The sequence below is a fragment of the Heteronotia binoei genome, chromosome 8 (genome assembly GCF_032191835.1).
Source record: "Heteronotia binoei isolate CCM8104 ecotype False Entrance Well chromosome 8, APGP_CSIRO_Hbin_v1, whole genome shotgun sequence".
NCBI lineage: Eukaryota > Metazoa > Chordata > Lepidosauria > Squamata > Gekkonidae > Heteronotia > Heteronotia binoei.
The window spans coordinates 76,008,326-76,029,650 of NC_083230.1; the positions used below are offsets into that span (position 1 = coordinate 76,008,326).

At 42.0% G+C, this 21,325-nt stretch overlaps 1 protein-coding gene across 3 annotated transcripts; it reads left to right on the top strand.

The window, feature by feature from the left end:
- Nucleotides 1-1,371: 1,371 nt before the first annotated feature.
- On the top strand, nucleotides 1,372-19,429 carry LOC132576277 (WW domain-binding protein 11-like). Of its 3 annotated transcripts, none has more exons than XM_060245283.1 (10): nucleotides 1,372-1,779; nucleotides 2,844-2,952; nucleotides 4,120-4,151; nucleotides 4,647-4,740; nucleotides 5,224-5,420; nucleotides 9,643-9,776; nucleotides 10,348-10,547; nucleotides 11,412-11,606; nucleotides 14,058-14,159; nucleotides 18,712-19,429. In XM_060245283.1, exons 2-10 carry the CDS (start codon nucleotides 2,889-2,891, stop codon nucleotides 19,113-19,115), a joined length of 1,422 nt encoding a protein of 473 aa, XP_060101266.1. In that variant the 5' UTR covers nucleotides 1,372-1,779; nucleotides 2,844-2,888; the 3' UTR covers nucleotides 19,116-19,429. The 3 variants fall into 3 exon arrangements, with proteins under 3 accessions (XP_060101266.1, XP_060101264.1, XP_060101265.1); XM_060245281.1 differs by having other exon boundaries at nucleotides 1,372-1,608; XM_060245282.1 differs by having other exon boundaries at nucleotides 1,514-1,768.
- The last annotated feature ends 1,896 nt before the right edge of the window (nucleotides 19,430-21,325 follow it).

Sequence of the window (21,325 nt, forward strand, 5' to 3'; positions counted from 1 at the left end):
AGAGCAGTAGCAAGAACATGGAACCTATGCATTCCTGCTACTTAAGTGACATCTAGATGAAGATTTATCCTTTGGAGCTCAGGTATGATTTCCCAGACTTCTGTAGAGGAACCTTCCCTGTTTACCTACCTGTCCCTAGAATCTGATTTCTCTGACAAGTAATATGATCATATCCTGCATAGATGCAGATCACTGACACAACTTTTCATAGCATTGCCCCTCAGCAGTTAGCTCAGCAAGAGACTTAGCAGTGTACAGAAGGCAGGCAGTCATTTTAAGCCACACATTTATTAGATAAACTGTGCTTGACTGTAACCCAAAATCTGTTTTTGCATAGGTACTCAATGTACCCACGTACTTAAGACAGACAAAATACATAATTTGAAAAACAATTTTCTAATGAAAACACACATTTGTACCATTCAGGTAAAGCAACCAATTAAAAAGGGTTGCTATCTTTTCAATGTTTCAACTATCTTGGGTCAAATTGCCTATGTGCCATGTCTATACAACCCTCCCCCCCACACACATAAGAGCCCTGCTAGTTTACATCAATCCGTTCCCTGTAATGTAGTCAGATGCTGCTAAGAAGCCTACTATGCAAAGCAGCAATTCTACTCTGCAGTTTGCCCTCTGCAGCTGCTATTCAAACAAACTCCATTCACCTTTCTCCGCCAGTCACTCTTGATATATTATGACGGCTTTTCCAAATTTCATTTCATTGTCCGATGAAGTGTGCTTGCATGCAAATGCTCAATAAAACTTTGTTGGTCTTAAAGGTGTCACTGGACTTTGTTGTACTGTTTAGACCAACATGGCTATCTACCTTGATCTGTTTTCCATAAAGTTGTCTAACAATAGCCCATGAAATTACTTGGACAACCAGACCTGTAGTGTTTCACTGTGGCTGTATATAAAGGCATCATAATTCTGAAAATTATTTTCAGTCCCCTGCTAACAATCTCTAGTAAGGAAAGATGTGTGCATTTCACACCAGCAAATCCTTCGCTATGATGACTTTTAGAAATACAAATTCGGTCCCGATTGAAAACTATGACAGTTTCTTTCTCGGTAGAGCACAGACACTTAAAAGGGGGGAGAGGGAGTGAATGACTATAAGAGCTGCGACTTCTAGCCTGAAATTAGCAAACGAGCACTCCCTTGCTTTAGATCTTTTCTTTCGCTTTCCAGATGAAAACCATCTAGCCACAGAGCGGCGCTAGTGGCCCTCATTTAAAATCTATGGTCGCGCAGTCGCACAACGTTGATGCCATAACGACAGCAAACTGCTGCAGCCGCAAATCGCCGCAATCCCTTTCTAGGTACTTCCGCCCTAAAAACTACTCGATTTCCCACTTCCAGGCAAACCGCGCAGGGTTTTCACTATAGAGATAGCCAGGCCTAAAACGCACTCATATTGAATCTTAGCTAAAGGAGGCGGTCAGCTTCCACCGGAAGTCCATGAAGTGTGCCGCTCTGCCTTTTTATGGTCTTTGCAGCGAGGTCGCGCGGCTTTTCAAGATGGCGACGAAGGCGGGAGCTCCCTGGGAGCCCCGGCTTCTGTAGGGCCCTTTCGCTTGACTGGCTCTCTAGTGCCAGCATCTCGGGGTGAGTGGTGGGAGGGCTTTCGCTTGGAGGCAGCCCTCCTCCCAGACTCAGGGCTCCCGAACCCGTTCGGCTCTCTCCTCTCTTGGGGCTAGGTTCATAGCCATTCATTCTGAGTTCCCGTCTCCACTTTATAAAGAATTTCAGGTTGTGTTGGGTATTGGTGAGTGTAAGGTGTGTGTTGTGGTGGTGTATTATGTTGTAACTGTGAACTGAAGGTATAGTGCAACAGTCTTGCTCGGATCAGTTGATACTGTCAAAGCCAGGAGTGTAATTGTAACTGGAAAGAATGTAAGCAAAAGGAATAGTGGTGATAGAGTCTTGTGGTACTTTACAGACCAACAAATTAACTGTAGTTTAAATTTTTGTGTGCTCTAGCCCAATTTGCCTATCTGCATGAAATTATATTAGTCTTCAAAAATAGTAGTTCTTGTGTCACTGCTATGTTATCTGTGAATGCCTTCTTGTGTTCCTGGCCAGTGACTAGATCAGGCGTCCACTGTGGTGCCTGTGCATACCATGGTGTCTGCTGACACCTCCTGATGCCTGCCAAATGGTTTTAGAAAGTGGGTGGGGTCACATGGAGCTTTTGCCCAGCAAATCTTCTGATTGACCAATGGTTGTGCAGATTTTAAACAGTGTTGCTTTGTTAACAGCTACCACCACAGCATCACTATATGATGGGAGGTAAGCTGAGGCAGCAGTTTTATGTTTGGCTGCACCTCCTGTAGTAGCTATTTTATGGCTGTGCCAGAATTCCAAAAATGATCACAGTCTTAAACAAGGTTGAGAATCCCTAGAATAGATCATGAGTTGCCTTTGTGAGGGTTGTGAAATGGCCACACAGTGGTGTGGAGAAGTTTGGAACATCCTTCCATAAGTCATCAGGGCCCTGCGGGATTTATTGCAATTCTGCAGGGCCTGCAAGACTGAACTGTTTCAGATGGTGTATAACGTCTAATGGGAGAAGGCTGCCACCACATCTGTATCTATTACGCTTTAGTACCAACTGCCTAGGATCTATGTGCGTGAGAAAGAAAATATCCTCCTGAAGTAGCACCATTGCCATTTATCTGATTGTTTTATTGTTTTAATATTGTTTTTGTTTACTGTCTGTTTTACGCTGTTAGCCGCCTTCAGTCTGTATAGAATGGGTGGAATATAAATATAACGTAAATAAATGGAAATGTGCATTTTGTATTAATACTGAGATAATGTTGGATTATGTTTTTTCTCAGTCATCAAATTTCAATCAGTGGAAAAGAGAAAAATAAACAGACAAAATGGGGCGGAGGTCAACATCTTCCACCAAGAGTGGGAAGTTTATGAATCCCACAGATCAAGCTCGTAAGTGTTCAAAGAACTTCTGTAAGGGCAGTAGGGGATTCAGGGGAGAGAAGTGGTCTAACACGTTGCATTAGACTGACACTACACTTTATTTTTTCTTAGTTGCACAGTGTGGGAAAAGAGATTGGAGCAGAAATACATGCTAGGGTGTCAAGTATAGACTAGAAAAAAATCTGATAAGTTTTCATATCTTTCATAAAAGGGAGGCATTATATTTTCTAATGTTGATGGTTTTTAGTATTTAATTGCTGTTTTAATTTTTATCTGTTGTATACATAGCTGATGTAAGTTGCCCTAAGCCCTATTCTTAGGGAAGGGCGGCCAATAAATTGAATCTAATAATAATAGTTTTTATAAACCTTGTAGATGATACTGGAAGCGTATAAGCCATTATGCCATCTTCTGGGCTTGGAGCAGGTGTCACTGTGTGTGTGTGGGGGGGAAATACTTGTGAATTTCCTGCATTGTGCATGGGGTTGGACTAGATGACCCTTGAGGTCCCTTGCAACTTTGTGATTCATTACAGACCAGGGGTGCCAAACTCATTTGTTATGAGGGCTGGATCTGACATAAATGAGACCTTGTCAGGCTGGGCCATGGGTGTCATAAAATGTAATGCCAGGTAGCAGAGATATAAACTTTCTAAAGGACACAGACACAATTACAGTTTTTTTAAAAAAAAAATCAAAATAAAGCATACTTTAAAGATTAGCAGTCTTGCAATATTTTGTTCATTTACCTATCAATCTCTGATAACTGACATCTCTTGCTCTGAATTTATGTCAGATCCAGCCCTTATAACAAATGAATTTGACACCCCTGTCAAGATGATACTATCTCTAGGAAGAAAAAAAGACAATATAAAAATTAGTTTTTAATTGTTTCTTTTAGGAAATTATTATTTCATGTTGGAAAATTTACACTTTTAATCTGGGTGAATATAATATCTGATTCTACTAGTTTTATTTGCTTTGGATTCTGAAGATCATGGCATATTAATCTGCCTTTCCCCCCTTCAACTTCATAAGAAAAAGACTTAGCCATAAACGTACTCTGAAATAAGCCCCCTCCCCAAGTTCACTGAGACAATTTCCCTAGTAGGAATTGCATCCAGGAGCTTGAAGGTATTGTTCTGAAGTTGTTTTCATGTTGTTTGTATCTTTACAGGCAAAGAGGCCCGTAAAAGGGAGCTGAAGAAGGTAAGAGAAAATTACTTAATTAGTAAATGCAGGTTGGATCACTTATTCTTGGTTATTATGTCCTGTGTTTAAATGGAGTCTTGATAATGCTGTATTTTCATGTCCTGAAGCCTCCTCTTTGTCAGGTTTCCCTTGTTTAATCTTTTCAGAGAGATGTTGGATTTGGTTATTAATGTTGTACAGTCATAAGAGTTTGGTGGAAGGTAATTAATTTTGCTGTTGTCTCAGTGCAAATTTGCTTGAGAAAGAAGGAGGATTTAGAAAACATTTTACAACAACTAGCAAATACTAGCTTTGAAACTAGCTTTGAAAACCTGAATGAAAAATCCTGTAAAAATGACATGCGCAGACTTCTCTTTGAGATGCCACAGCATTCTAAGATTTCTCAGAAGCTATGAGAGCCAAAATGAGAACTGATGCTCTTGACTGGAGTTCTGTATGCTGCTCATCAAAGGCAGTCTTTTCTTTCTGGCTTTTTCTTTCTGTTGAATTTAGAACAAGAAACAACGCATGATGGTGCGAGCAGCTGTGCTAAAAATGAAGGATCCAAAGCAAATCATTCGGGACATGGAAAAACTTGATGAAATGGGTGGGTACAAATATGTCTCATTGCAGAGTTAAATGGCAGGAAGATTACAAATGGAAAAAGTCAAGAGATCAGAATGGTTTTGTAGAGTCAAGGGACTAGATGAAGACCATACTAATAAGAGGATATACTGATAACACAAAAAGCAGCAATACTGTGTTATATCCTGGAGAAAGAAAGGACTGAGTGTAGTAAAGGGTCTCATTTCTGTCAAGAATTGGTAGCTGTTTTTACTCTGAGATAGAAAGTGGAGATTAGGAAGTTTTTGTAGGAAAGAAAGAGTCTAGTATTCATGTCTTGGCTTGTGTTCTTTCTTGCTTGCACACTTTGGTGGAAACTACAGGCGTTCTCAATCCTGTTTTTGAGTTGCTTGTGTATACATTTTTTTTATACACAGAGAGAGGGAGAGGTATGTTTTCTCCAGGTTTTCCTAGTAAAGCTCTTTTCTTTCATTTGGCTTTCCTGGTCCTGCTATTACTGGATCAGAATTTAACCCAGTACAGCAACCCCAGCTAAATGAGAAGGTGCTGAAAGACAAGCGTAAGAAGCTGCGTGAGACCTTTGAGCGTATTCTGCGGCTCTATGAGAAGGAGAATCCAGATATTTACAAAGAGTTGCGTAAGCTAGAAGTGGAATATGAGCAGAAGAGATCTCAGCTCAGTCAATACTTCGATGCTGTCAAGGTAATTTCCTCCATTTTGAACAACATTGTTTTAATTGTGCTTTTTGCTTTGACTGCAGATTGAAAATGCAGTCTTTTTGTTTTTTATTTAAATTATTTTGCTTCACTTTTCAATATACATATTTCCAAGGCAGTTCCCCACAAAGCATCTAAGAATGGTATAATAATAAAACTAATAAAAACAACTATTGGGGTGCCAAATATAAGGTCCAGTGGCTGGAACTATTCTGTCCAGGGCTCTTATCCATCCTGCAAGCAACTGGTGTGAGGGAAGGAACAGGAGGCTACTGTGGGGAGTGGGGGGAGCCACTCTAATTGTGGTTTCAGCATAGTGGAACAACTTCATCTGCAGCAGTCAAACAGAACCCCTTCACTTCAGTGGCAGCCTGACTGGTAAGTTGGGAGCCACCACAGCTGCATTCATGCAAACATGGAGGTCCAAAGTGAGATTGCATACCTCTCTCCTTGGCCTGCAGCTGCAGGAATGCTGTCCTGGATAGCCATGTGCATCACTGTTTGCTTGTAGTGGAGTGCAGACTATCCTCTGCTGGTGGCCAGTGCTACTGCTGTATTTGCACACCCCATGCAGCAGCTGTGCTTTGGGCCAATGGGGGTGTGTGTTCTTTAGCAGTTTCTTCCACTCATTGGGGGCCTAGTCCTGTCTCCAAGCATGTGACTCAGTGGCTGGGCCTCCTTCTCCTAGTTATCATCCAGCAGTTTTCATCTGTAGGTGGTTGCCATCTCGTGTGGAGGGGTGCCGACCATCTCTGATTATATTGGTCACTGGGTGGCCTGGGGCCTCTGCCACACACTTAACCTTATGAGTGCATTGCCCACTCCTTCATCAGATGATCCTTTAGCCTGGGGGAGTCCCTCGGTGGCATGGCTTGCGAAGGATCTCTGGCTTGAATCCCTGGTATTGGCCTGCAATGGATCACCTGGCAGCTGTGGTCAGAGGTGGCCATTCCCACATGGGCATCTTTGGCTTATTGGAATTTGCTTGGCCTGGGTCCCACTGCGCTCGTGGCCTTGGACCTAGACTGCCGTTTGATGTGAGAGCCAGTTTGGTGTAGTGGTTAAGTGTGCGGACTCTTATCTGGGAGAACCGGGTTTGAGTCCCCACTTCTCTACTTGCACCTGCTAGAATGGCCTTGGGTCAGCCATAGCTCTGGCAGAGGTTGTCCTTGACAGGGCAGCTGCTGTGAGAGCCCTCTGCAGCCCCACCCACCTCACAGGGTGTCTGTTGTGGGGGAGGAAGGTAAAGGAGATTGTGAGCCGCTCTGAGACTCTTCGGAGTGGAGGGCGGGATATAAATCCAATATCTTCATCTTCTTCTTCTTTTCCACAGGAGGGAGTGTCAGTTCAGCTTGTCTTCCAGCTTGTCAGTTCAGTCCCCTTCCATGGTGGCTTGGGGGCAGGGGCAAGCTAACACCACCAAGTCATTTCACATTTGTACGCTGGGACCCAGGCTCACAGCATTGGCAGTGAGAGCAGGCTAGGGAAGGGGTTTGCCTCTCTTCCAGGGAGTGTGGGAGCATCTGTCCAGCACTGCACCACTGGCTCTCAAGTCTGCCCATGTGAATTTTCCTCTGCACACCCCACACCCGCCCGTGGGGCCTTGCATTGAGGACACGCCAACTTGGGGCTTAGCAGCTGCTGTCCTTTCTAAAGTTGATATCTTTGGTACCTGGCATTACATTTTATGGTACACATGGCCTGGCCCAACAAAGTCACATTTATGTAAGATCTGGCCCTCATAAAAAATGAGTCCAACACCTCTGAATCACAGTATCAGTTGGAAAGGGGTATAAAAATAGGTAAAAATAGGTGATAGAAGCAATTTAAACAGTGTCAGAGATTAGGGGTGTTTTTATACTGACAGTTTGTGACTCTCTGTCACCGCATTGGAAACTCACCTTTTACAGTACCTAATGTTCTCACAACTGTTTTGCCCGAAGCATCTACATTTGTTTCAATTAAATGAGTTCCGGTGCTGCTGCTGCAACATTTTTCTCAAAACTAGTTTTGATTCGGTCATTTCTCTACAGCCGTTTCAAACTTGTAGAAGTTTTCATGCATTTTGAAAGACTTCAAAAGCCACAAGGTGCAGTAATTTGCATGAGAACTGACAGCACTTGAATTTTTTACATATCATTGCTTGCCTCATCTTGTAATTTAAATTTGTATCGTTTTTGCAGTCTTTCGTATATATTTAACTAAGCATTGGAATTCCGTCTGTCCTCTGAACAGGGACCTCCCCCCCCCCCCAAAAAAAAAAAAAAAACTGAAATGCTTTCAGCAGGAATTATAGAAGTTTGGCTATGCAAAATGAGCAGAGCAAATCCACAAATGTAAAAGGAAAATAATTAAAGCAGAACGGTGGTAGGCGATTTGAAGACACTAAAACTCTGGATCAAACTGAATGTAAAAACACCCTAGGTCTTAAAACTTTAAAAACTCCAGAGCATTAAAAAGTAGTATATCTTTTAAAACAATAAAAACATGTGTGCCTTATGCAGTTACTTGCAGGAACAGGACTAAAATTTTTGGGGAAGTGAGAAACTCTTCACCTGTGATCTAAAAGAAAGTAATTTTGGCACTTAGCAAGCTTATGGGGGGAACCTAGTTCTCACCAATGAAAATGCACCTGGTGATAAGTAACCTTATCTTTGAGGGCAGTCACACATAGATTAAGACCTCTAAGACCTTCTTGGATAGACTCATATGTAACTGCATGTTCCCTGGTACCAGTAAAGTTTAAGAGTGATGAGATTTGGTACCTGTTAAACTGTACTTGCTGGTTGCCTAGTTGGTGCATTTTAGACCTGAACAGTTTCTGAACGGTTAGGCAAACCCACAAAAGGTGGCATTGCAGTAGTCCAGTTTGAAAGCTGCTTTAGCTGTATCATACTATTTTTGTTATTATCACATACATGGGCATGTTACAGCTCCCTGTTAACAAGTGCAAAACGGACAGTGGCTTGCATTTGAAAAGTATCTCTGTGCTCTGCATGGTTTGGTGATGAACCAGAGCAGTTCCCCTCCTTCATTTCCATTTTCAGAATTCACCAGTGTAGTTGAAATGGCTGCCTTTGTATGGCTTGTCATGTGGCATTTCTTTACCACTGCTGTATCACTGATCATCTCCCTGATGCTGTTTGAATTAGTATGTCATTGCCTGCTTGTGTATTAGCCTCTGGTGAGGATTCACAGCTTATTATATGAAAAGCTCATTATTAGTACAGGACTCTGTATAATCTGTATTGTAAACTTTTCCAGACTGTGTTGTTTTCTCAGAGAGGAAGACCTGTATTACTGTAGTTCAGCCCAGTTACCCAGCTGAGAAAGCAGCTTGCTTGAAGCCATCCTATTAGTCTCGAGCTGATTTGGGCTTCCATTTTTGTGTTTTGAGCAACCCTCTTAAACTGTCATACTTCTGTTTCCTGTGCATGCACGCACTTGTTTTCAGCATTTACTGACAGCTTTCTGGGTGTTATCACCTGGGTTTCTAAAGCTCTTTCACCTAATTTGTGAGTCTTGCACTAAGTATTTTGATGTCTGGAGCCACCTCTGCTTGCTAGAACAAAGTGCTCAGGGTTCCTAAATAAAAGCAGTCAGATTTTGGTTTTAAACTGGACAGTCTTTCCCACTGCTGAAATCTGTATGACTGAGAAGGCTTTAAAAATACTGGGTGTTTTAATTATCCTTTTTCATAGCTGTTGTACTAGGGATGGGCATGGTCCGGAAGAATGGAGGTTTGTGAATTTCATGAACTACAAACTTCCATAGATTTTCCTGGTTTATAAACCAGTTCATGGTTCATGAAGTCTGCGATGGGTGTGACCTGGAAGTGGGCTCAGGAAGCATTGAAATGCCTTCTGAGCTCACTGGTGTCATGCTGCAGTAGTGGCACAGCTTCAAAGGGTTATCTGGGCACCAACATGACTAGCCCACAGACCGTCTAAAAAAAAATTGTGGTCTATCAAACCCTCAAATGCGTGGATTGGGCAAATGGACCATGACCCGGCCTCCAGTCCATGACAGAATTATGTCTGTGGACCGGTCTGTGCCCATCCCTAGCTGTAACTAGATTTCTGGGCCTGTGTGCAATATTAATATCAATGCAGTATTTGGAGTGATTACTAACAGAAGAGGTAATGCCAACTGAAAATAATGGATGTTGCTGCCTTCTGAAGATTAACCTCTACTTCATTCTGTTGCAGAATGCCCAGCATGTTGAGGTAGAGAGTATCCCCTTGCCAGATATGCCTCATGCTCCCTCCAACATCCTCATTCAGGACATCCCTTTGCCGGGAGCACAGCCACCCTCTATTCTCAAGAAAACCTCAGCGTATGGGTAAGAAAGAAATTAACTGAAGAGGCCAGAGAATGTGTGTGAGGGTCTGCCATTGTGATTTAGTAGGCTGTTCGCTTCTAACAAGTAATTATTAGAGGTGTTTTAATAGGTATTTTAGGTATTTGTTAGATATGCATATGAGCTTTAGAATGAATGTTCAGAATAGAGTGTGTTAGATGCCCTTTGTTTATGCTGCATGATGTTGGGGCTCAGGCCATGAGTTAAGGCAGAAGAATTCTTTAAAAAATTGTTTTACTTCATTTATCCTCTGCCGTGGAATCATCTTAACTGGCCATTAAGGTAGCTAAAATGTCAGGGAAAATTGTGCCGGCAGGTTTTTTTTGTTAGATTTCAGCAGAATAGCAACAGTGTGTTTGCAGCTCAGGAGCCTTTTTCTCTACACAAAATAAGTTTCTTCCTTTCCACATTGAGGATGGGGAAATACTTCTGAGGCAGGAGAGGAATTTAACAGTTGGGCCTAGATAACAGTGGACCAGGAATTATTGCTATAGAAGTTGTTGTCTTGTATTTGCTTCTGAAAATGGGTTATTTTTTCAAACCTTATTTCTAGCCCTCCTGTTCGGCCTGTTTCTGTACTTCCACCTCCTGGGCATGGTGTTCCTCGCTTACCCCCTGGCAGGAAACCACCTGGACCTCCACCGGGGCCACCACCACCTCAAGTCTTGCAGATGTATAGTCGTAAAGTAGGATTCACTCTAGAGATGGCCCCTCGCAGAAGGGAGGAGGAGATGTCTTACAGTCCAGAGACAGGTAAATAAATGGCTTTCTTGTTTTCAAAGTGTGTGAGAGAAACGTCCACTCTCATCTGTTCACCGATTTATGTGAGAAGGGAAAAATACTTGCTTAATTTGCAGACCACATTTGTGCCATTCCTTCCTCATTTCCGGACAGAACTAGAGAAGTAGTTTTTTTTTAATTTTAGCTTTGAAGGTGCAAGGATTTAAGGGGAAACTCAGGCCTTTTGAATTTTTGGCTTGGATGCAAAGTAGTCTTAAGATTGACTTCAAGAGAAATTCCGAAGTCAAATAAAACTGTTCAGCAAGTGCCAATATAAAGGACGTGGAGGATATATACAAGATTTCAAAAGTTTTCATGTGTTTCATGTGCTTTTCAGTGTGTGTGTGTCCTTAGATACATTTAAAAGTTACCAGGTCCATAGTATGAAACATGCTAGATGTGTTGTGTAACCCTTTTTAATTGGTTACTGTAACTGAATGTTATGGTAATGTGTAATCTTCTGTTCTGCTTCCCTCTTCGCATTTATATCTGGGTAATGAAGTTGCTATTTGTGGGATGTATGCAGCAGGGTTAGGGTTGCATCCTGCCTAGGATTAATGAGTGCAAGGAGGAGGGGTGATTTTCTCCCAATACCCATAGCAGCCAAAAAATACTCCCTGCAATGCTGCTTCTGGGCAATATCTCAGAGGGGAATTGGTGGTCTCCGATGGCATGCAGGAATTGGCAGAAATCCCTCCCCATGCATCAGCAGGATCTAGGCCCTAGACTTGGAAGTATTCCTTCTTTAATCGAGACCGCTAAAGCTTGAATACTACAGAATCAGACTGAACATGTTGAATGTTGTGTTGGTTTCCACCTTTTATTGGTACTCCTTAGGTCCTCGAGGACATGATGACGAGGCTTCCAGCACCAGCGAAGATGAAGGATATCCTGAGGACATGGATCAGGACAAGCATGATGACTCTACTGATGACAGTGATAGTGACAGGACTGATGTAGACAGTGAAGGGGAGGAGTTAATGCATCATGATGACAATGCTGAAAGGGAAGGTGGAGAAGATAAGAAATCAGGTAAGTTGCCTAGGAAAGTAGAAATACATCTGTTACATTTCAGTCCCAATCTTCCTCCAAGGAATTTGGGGCAGCATACACTGTTTTTCATTCTGCATTTTATCCTTACAGCAACCCAGGGAGATAGGGTATGCTGTGCAGTTAAGTGACTTGCCCAAAGCCATCCTTTGAGTTTTATTGTTGGGTGGAGACTTTAACTAGCTAGCGAGAGAGAGAGAATTTATTTATTTAGAAAGAACAGAGAAATAATATAAAGAAAATACAAGGAAAGGAAAAATATAAAGAAAATTCAAGGGCAGGAAGGATTGCATCAGTGCTTAGTTTTTGTGGCCCTTTCTTACATGCCAAGGGAAATGCTGATCACCACTTTGGGGCCAGGCAGCAGTTTCTCCAGGCCAGTTTGGCCAGGGATCCTGGAGGTGGGTTTTTTGCCATCTTCTGGGCATGGAGCAGGGGTCACTGGGAGTGGGGGAGGGGAGGTATTTGTGAATTTCCTGCGTTGTGCAGGAGGTTGGACTTGATGATCCTGGATGTCTTTTCCAACTTTGTGATTTTATGAACTGTTTCCACGCTGTGTGTAATTTAATATACCTCTATCATGTCCCCTCTTAGTAATCTCTTTGTGAAGCAAAAAAGTCCCAGACTCTTCAACCTTTCCTTATAGGGAAGATGCTTCAGCCCCCTAATCCTCTTGGTTTTTCTCTGTACTTTTCCCAGTTCTGTGATGTCTTTTAAGAGACATGGTGAGAATTGCACACAGTATTCCAGATGAGGCTGTACTGTAGATTTATTTTGGGCACTATAATATTGACTGTTTTATTTTCATTGCCTTTCATAATAATTCACAACATAGAGTTTGCCTTTTTCAGATCCGCAGCACTTGGGATTGACACTGTTGTTGAGCAGTTTACTACAACCCGTAGATCTTTTTCTATCTCAGTCTTCAAGTTCAGATTCCATTAGTCTATACTTCAAGCTGGGATTTTTTATTTCAGAGTATATCATCTTATACTTACCAAGATTGAACTTCATTTGCCACATTATTGCCCAGTCATCCAGTCTGTGGAGATCCTTCTGGAGTTCTTCTGAGACATCTTTGGTTTTTACCATCCTGAATAATTTTGTGTCATCTGTAGACTTGGCCACTATACTGCTCACTCCCAGCTGCAGATCATTTATGAACAAATTAAACAGCACTGGCCCCAGTACTGCTCCTTGTGGGGCTACACTTCTTACTTGCCTCCATTATGAGAACTGCCCTTTATTCCTGCTCTTTTTTTCTTGCCATTTAACGGGTATTTATCCCATGACTGGCATGTTTACTGAAGAGTCTTTAGTGAAGGTTCCTTGTCAACAGCCTTTTGAAACAATATATATAATGTCACCATTGTCTACATGCTTGTTCACTTTCTCAAGGAACTTCAAAAGGTTGATGAAGCATGATTTCCCTTGCAGAAGCCATTCTGATTTTTCCCTTAGTGGGCTTTATTCATCTGTATTCGTAATAATTCTATCTTTGATTACCATTTCTACTGGTTTGTGTAGGACATATGTTAGGATAACCAACTGGTGATTTCTAGGCTCCCGATAGCCCCTTTTTAAAAATTGGTGTAACATTTGCTATTCTCCAGTGTTCTGGAACAGCAGCTGAATATAGTGATAACATATATATGGCCTGGTGCAATCTCACATTTAAGTTCCTGAAGAACTGTGATGTATGCCATTAGGACTTGTAGACTTACTGGTTTTTAATTTCCCCAGTAGGCCTAGAACAGGGGTGGCCAAACTTGCTTGACATAAGAGCCACATAGAAAGAATGCCAGATGTTTGAGAGCTGAAAGACATGAATGTCAGATGTTTGAGAGCTGGAAGGCAGGCAGGCAAATAGATGGGATAAAGAAGAGAGATGTGGAAAGAAAGCACCTTTAATTTTAAATGCATCCTCCAAGTTGGCTGATGGGGCAGTGGGAGTTTCAAGAGCTGCACAGTATATGCGAAAGAGCCACATGTGGCTCCTGAGTTACAGTATGGCCACCCCTGGCCTAGAACATAATCTCTTGTCACCTCAGTTTGACTCAGTTCTTTAGACTTCCTTACTTAAAATGTTGACTGTGGCATGAGTACATGCTAAGCACTTTCCACAGTGAGCACAGAAGCAAAAAACTCACTGAGGTTCTCTGATCTCCCCATCTCCCTTTTGCAGTCCCTATATTTCTTAGTCATTCAAAGGCCCAACTGCTTCTGTGGTTGGTTTCCTACTCTGGATATATTGAAAGACTAATCTTTTGTTTGCTTTGATGTTTCTTAATTTCTCTTATATTTGTGGTTAATATCATTGTTTAAAATTTTTTAACTGAACTGATTTTCTGCTTTGGCTTCTGTTAATACTTGTGACTTGTTTACTGCTTTGTTGCTGTGAAACATTTAATCCTTTATTGCATATTCTTGCAGGTCATAGTGTACGGTTTGCTGACATGCCTGGAAAATCACGAAAGAAGAAAAAGAACATGAAGGAACTTACTCCACTTCAGGCCATGATGTTGCGAATGGCTGGTAAAAGGATTTGACTTATTTCAGCTCTCCCCATCCCCTGCACCCATTCTATTTAAATGTGAGCAATAGCGTTACCCAAATTGGTAGTATATTAATTAGTTGGGCAAATTAGCTTAGCAGGAGGTGGGCAATTGGGGATCTCCACCAATGTCTGTGGGGATTGTTCCCTTAGAGAACTCTCAAACCAGGCTGCAGTATAACATTTTATTGTAAAAGGCGTTTTATTGTAAAAAGGAATAAAACAGCAAAAACATACACACAGAGCACATGGGGAACACACAAACTATCTAAGAGGAAAATAAAAGGGAGTAGCAAGGAAAAGTGATTCAGGGAAGGTGACATGTCCAAGTCTTGGAGAGTTAGGTCCACAGAAAGCTATGAGAGAAACTACTAGTAATTCCTGGAGAGAAGGAGGAAGCCCACAGAGAGTAGGGATGTGATTAGTGCTGAGAACATATCACCATAGGGCAATGTGTGTCCAGTTACTGAAGAGCCTGTTTGGTGTAGTGATTAAGTGTGTGGACTCTTATCTGGGAGAACTGGGTTTGATTCCCCACTCCTCTACATGCAGTTGCTGGAGTGACTTTGGGTCAGTCATAACTCTCTCATAGCTGTTCTACTAAAGAGGAATTCTGTCAGCTCTCTCAACCCAATCTGCCTCACTGGGTGTCTGTTGTGGGGAGAGGAAGGAGATTGTAAATCACTCTGAGACTCCAAGTGAAGGGTGAAGTATAAGTCCAGTCTCTTCTCTAGGAAAAAATTACCTCGAGGGCAGACTGGCATGTTTGCTACTAAAACAGTACCTTGATTGGTTTTTTGGGAGTAAAATTATGTTTTGGGAGAGCCTTAATGGCTCTCCCATGAATGGGCAAAGACCTTGGAAACCTGTGATTGGGTTATCTGAATGGTGCTAATGGTGCTTGATGAGATTGCTCAATGTACATATTCCTTGATAACCCTTGAATACAGGATGGGAGAAGCTACCAGGTTGTATGAATAGCTGTAATTAGGGTGAATGGATAGGGAAAGATGTGACTGGGTGTGGATGGGGGTTAAGTCAAGAAAAGGGAGGTTTTTCCCCACATGGTTTAGATTAAGTATCCCTTTTAGGGTGGTGAGGAGAGTTAATGAGTCAGCTGCCCTGGCTCACCTTCCAAAAATATTTTCTCAGGCTTGTTTTTCTGGCCAGTGTCCATTTTGTTTTGTACCATCTCCATCTTCGTTCCACTTCTAGGCTGGGCTGTGCAGCGCAGAAGGAATTTGGGGGTGATATTTAGAGAATGGTATTTTATTTAAAACTACCCATCTGCGGGAGGGGTCTGACTGCTAACAATAGAAGCCTGTTTGCCTGAAGAACTAGTTTACAGAGATATTCCTAAGTAAAGATTCAGGTTCTGGTCTGTGTTTTATAAGCAGGATTTTTTTGCATGATATGGCTATCAGCATATCAGCTGTGAGAAAGCAATAATTCCAAACTGGTAACATGTGCAGTAGTTGACTTCTAAGTGCACAGTCTGGTGGCTAAATTAATCTGGCCTTGCATCCTGTTTTCATGCTAAAAGGGTTTTTTTTCTTCCTGAGCTTGGTCACAGGGAGGCCTGTGTGTATCTACTTTCTAGAGACTCTTTAGGTTGAGTATGTACATGATTGTTATTGTTGTCTACCAGTATGCAGAGTTAGGAATTGTAGCTGTAGAATCTGGTTGAAAACTGCTTGGAAGCTTTAGTTGTGCTTTATGCTATGGCAAGATTGTTGATTAGTTCTAGCTATGGAATCCCTAATATACTGGGTATTTGAACATTTCATTGGCTTCCTGTTTGCTTCTGGGCCCAATTCAAAGGGCTTGGATATTACTTTTGAAGCCCATCATGTTTTGGGAGCCAGGGTATCTAAGTTATAGTTGTCTTCTATATTTCCCTGCCCATTTTTTTCATTGTCATGAGAAGCCTTGCTCAGTCTCCCATCTTTTTACAGGTTAGACAGATGATAGCAAGAAACAGCCTTTTCAGTTGTGGCATCCTAATTTGGAATGCCCTCCTTTAGAGGGGCTTTCCAAACGCAGGGTGGGAAATGTTCTTAGGGGCTTTTAAGTGAAGAATTCACTGTGTATTTTTGTGTGTGTGCTATTTGGCTTTTAGAATCTTGGTTACTGGTTTCTTTTTAATTTTAGTTCTGATCTTAGTTCTGGTGCTTAAATGTTGGCTTTATAATATTTGCATGCTATATTTAATCTTAATTTTCTGCTATTTTGTATTTTTAATTTAGAGTTTACTGGTTTTGATTGTTTTCACATGTTAACCACCTGAGTGGTAGAATAATAACTAAGTGTTGTCAAGTTGCAACTGACTAATGGCAACCTCAGGATCATGGTGTTTCCAAGGCAAGAGATGAGCAGAGGTGGCTTGACATTGCCTTCCTCCAGATGGCACCACCAGTCTTCCTTGGTGGTCTCCCAGCCAAGTATTGACCTTGTCTGACACTTGCTTAGCTCCTGGCTCTGAGGAGTCCAGGCTCATATGAGCTATCAGGCTGCTACTGAGTGGCAGGGTAGAAATACTTAAAAGAAATACTTTGGGGAAAAAAGGTATTGGCAATACAGGCTTGAAAAAAATCCAAGCATTCATGTTAAAACCTGCATAGTATTTTGTGATTATGAAGTTAAGCTTGAAAATATTACAACTGTTTTCTAGAATGGTTGAATTGAAAGTCAATATCTTGAGAAATTGTTGAGTCACAAGTACTGTTATTTCAACATTTTGTGAAAGTTACATAGCGTTCTAGTATTTAATAAGAAATTAATGCAGTTTCAAAACTGCAGTATGCATCCAGTAACCATCGTTTCAGTACAGTAATCTTTGTTACTACACTGTTAAGTTACAAACATTCATTTTCTACCACATACCCTTCCCAATATAGGACTTCCTTTAAAAGGAAATGTTCCTGGAGTAGGGGGGGAGGTAGTTCTCATAAATAAATGAAATGTAATTCTTAACAGAAAACAGTTCTTTTGTTTGGTTTGAATAATTATTGACACTTGGAACAGATACAGCTCTGTGGCTCCTTAAAAAGCTAACACATTAATTGTAGCCTTGTAAAGGTCACAGGAAATATGTTGAGCATGCTTGACAGAACAGTTTTCCCTCAGTCCTTGGAAGCTAAGCAGGGTTGGCCCTGGGAGACCATCAATGAAGTCCAGGGGTTGCTTTGCAGAGGTAGGCAATGGCAAACCATTTCTGCTCTGCTCTCACTTTAAAAATATCATGGGGTCACTATAAGTCAGCTGCAACTAGATAGTACTTTCTGCCACCATGATTCTTAGCAGAAACGTGCAGATCTGAATTCAGCACATCCTCTTCTATTGTCTGATTTGTCAGCTGCAGTAATTAAAAACAAGGAGGGATTCTGTACCCCTCTCTGCTGTTGATAGTTGATGGGAGTCCTATAGCAGCAGATGTGAAGATGTTGTTGTTATCATCTTAATTTTATAAACTGCTATCCCCCAGAAGGCTAAGGCTCAGGACACTACATAAATAAAAACAATACATAGAAAATAATTAGTTAAAACAGATAAAAACAGTATAATTCCTCCTGATAATCGATGGCATACATAACTTGTCTCTCTGAGCAAAGCTATATGTATACCATCGATCATCAGGAGGATCCATAGGGTGAGCCATACTGGGATTGGTAACGTCAGATGGAAGCAATAGTAGGGTTAAGCAATAATAGTTGCTGTCCTCAACATCTCCATTTTACACATCCTGAGGACCTGAACATGGTGTTACTAGGTAGAGAGTTCCACCAAGCTGGGGCCAGGGCTGAAAAAACCCTGGCTCTAGTTAAGATTACAGTCTCTTGGGCAAGGAGTTGCCAGTAAGTTTTGATCTCCTGAGTGTAAAGCTCTCTGGGTGCATACTGGGTAGAGGCAGCTCTGCAGGTACATTGGTCTCTGATTGTTTAGAGATTTAAAGGTCAAAACCTTGAGAGGGCCCTTCTGTCTGCAGTTGAGACTTGTTGGAAGGTAGGGTTTTGCTATTCTCTGTGCTGCTGGAAATTGGGCTTCTGCAGCCATAGAGATCTAGAAACCACAGCCTATTAAGCAACTGATTCTTTTTTTAGAAATTTCATGGGTTGGACAGAGAACTTTTGATGGGTTTTAGAGGTGATGGGGAAGGGCTGTATTTTAGGATGTGGTGACTTGTAAATTAACCTTGGTGGTTTTAAGTGCTATCTATTTCAGTGGGACGGCATGTAAATGCAAGGCTTAGTGCAATATTGTAGCCATAATGGTTTTAATTTAAATGTCTGCAATGTATTATAGTAGCTTAAATTGTTAAATGGGTGTGGGGAGAATGTCCAAAGGGATTTGGACATTGAATTTCCTAAATGTTTTTTGAACATTTGTTTCTCTTGTTTGGTGGAAATTCTTTATGAAACTTCAAGGGGGATTCTCAATTTGGAGATGAAATGTCAGCTTGTTCTGTACCTTTGGTGTCTGTACTCCTTTAAGCCCCTTGCTTCTACCAAAACATCTTTCATCCTTTTTCTGCAGGCCAGGAAATTCCTGAGGGTGGGAAAGAGGTGGAAGAGTATTCTGAAGAAGACGACGATGACGATGATGAGGATTCAGATGCTGAAGAGACATCCCAGCAGCAAAGTTCAGAAGAATCACACACAGAGACTGTATCATCGGTACCCTCTCAAGCTACCCAGCAACAGCAGCAGCCACCCCCTCAGCCTGTTCCTCCTGCTCAGATCCAGGCGCCTCCCATGCCAGGGCCACCTCCTCTTGGACCACCTCCAGCGCCACCCTTGAGGCCTCCAGGACCACCAACTGGCCTTCCTCCTGGTCCTCCTCCAGGTGAGTGTTTGAAGGGCTCCAGCTGTATCTCTGCTTTGTGGTCCAAAGCTGGAAGACTTGAAACTTTTGAGCTCAAGTGTGTTTGCTTTACTTGAATGAATTTTATGATGCTCCTTTATTGTTTGTGGCTGGGTTTTTTTAATCTTGTTACAGTGTAAACTGCTCTGAATGTGTGAGAATGCTGGGATGAACATTTTTTTTAATTATTTTTGCTAAAATAATTTGTGTGGTGGGTTCCTTTTATGTGAATGTTCTTTCTCATTCATGAAGGTAAAATGCAATTTGTTTATTTATTCTAAAAAATTTTGTTAGGCATTTTTACCCCACTGGTCCTCCCACTGGGAGACACAACATAGCTTACAAAAATACCTAAATAAACAATTTACAGTCAAAAGAAAACTTGGAAAAAGAATACAGTAAACTGTGCTTCTTTGAGGCCATCTGATGTGTAATTTTTCTATCCAGCTGAGGTGCCCCTGGCCCATAGCCAGGATTTTTCATTTGGTGGGCCCCAAAGCCAGGATTTAAGTTTAGTGGGGTACGTTTTTTGTTGGAGCCGTAATTATTATGATTGTGTCACTTAGTGCCGTTGTTTCAGCACAACTTGAGGAAGTGTACATGTGTATCTGAAGAAGTGTGCACGCACATTAAAGCTTATTCCCAGAATTAAATTGTATTAGTTTTAAATGTAGCACTGAACTCAAACTTTAATTTAGCCTGAGACCCGTTCTTCTCAACCCAGCGACCTTACAAGGGAGTTGTGGAGATGCAATAGGAAAAGGGAAAGCTCAAAAGAAAGGAGGGATGTAACTAATAAAAATAAAATACCTCCCCATGCTATTTCTTTTAACCAGGTTTTCATGTCTGACATAGCAAGGCAAGTTTAATTTGGCTGCCTTTTACTCTACAGTAACATCAGTTGGAAACTATTGGTGCTTGCACAGGGGACTACCTTTACCATCAACACTAACATGTTTAAAAAATTGCAAATGTAGAAGTTATGAGGAAAAATTGAATTATCAAGAGAAAAACTTGGAAGTATATGTAATAGTTACTTTCTGATCAAGCCTAAACTTATTTTACTCCTCAGTGAAATTTAACACAAAACCCATCATTTATATTTTAATTAATATACAATATTCTCATTGACATTTATAAAATGTTGACATTTATAAAAGTTTGAATCCAGTGGTACCTTTAAGACAAAGTTTTTATTCTGCGTATAAGCTTTTGTATGCATGCAGCATGGCTTTCTGGTTATTTCCCATAAGCTGCAGAACAATGTACAAGTTTCTGCTAACCCTACTCCAGTGCTAGTCTTGTGACACTGGTGACCTTTTTTCCAGCATCTCCTCCCACTTTGGAAGGCATGAACAGGTGTGTGTGTGTGTGGGAGGGTGTTGCCAGCAGTGCTCCATGTAGCAGGGGCAGTGGATGAGAAGCCTTCCCAGTCTCCCCACCCCCCCTGCCACTTTCATTCCTGAGATTAAAGCAGCTTTGCTAGAAATCCCACCAAGTTTTCTTCCAATGCTCAGCCAGAGAGCAGCATGGCCAAAATGATGCAGCCCAGATTTCGGCCACTTGCAGGAAAGCAACCCTCACCATAGAAGCCTGTTTGAACTTCCAGTCCAGGTGCCCTGCTTAGAGAGGCTATTGTTCCTCAGGAAGTCCAAGGCTTGCAGCTAGTTGAAGAAAGTGGGGAGTCACTGACACAGAAGAAAGCGAGCTGCTGCCTACCCAGCTCTGCTTGGGAACTCATGGACCCAGTTGGGGAGCCGTCCTCCTGTTGCTCACTACCTGCCTCTTGCTGCCTCTTCCCTTCACCTTTCCTTCCATTCTCCTTGAATTCTGCATGGGAGACTGATTCATGGCGTGGGAAACAGGCCAAGGCAGGTTAATTGGAGGGGCTGGGACCTGGGGGCCCCCATTGTAGCTTTGGGCCCAGGTGTCCCCTGCTTTCCTGTCCCAAGATGTCAGTTACACACTACACTCTCTGGTAGAGCCCCCAAGGGCACTGAAGCCAATTCTGGCATCTCCCTCTCTTTCCCTGGTCAGATGGTTGATGTCTCAGCTGTGCATTCTGCAGGCACTTGCTCTATCAAAGGTTCCCAGCAGGCTAGGCCTCAGACTCTTTGGCCCTTACCTCTTTGGCTTGAGGCTCTGGTCAGTTCAGGTTTTAAGACAGCTTTAAAAGTTTACCTGCAAGGAGATAGGGCAAGTGCTTGGCTCCAGATCTCAACAGCTGGCTGGTGTTCCATTTCTTACTGTTCCTTGTGCCTTTGGACCTGCTCAGGCTTAAGACTAA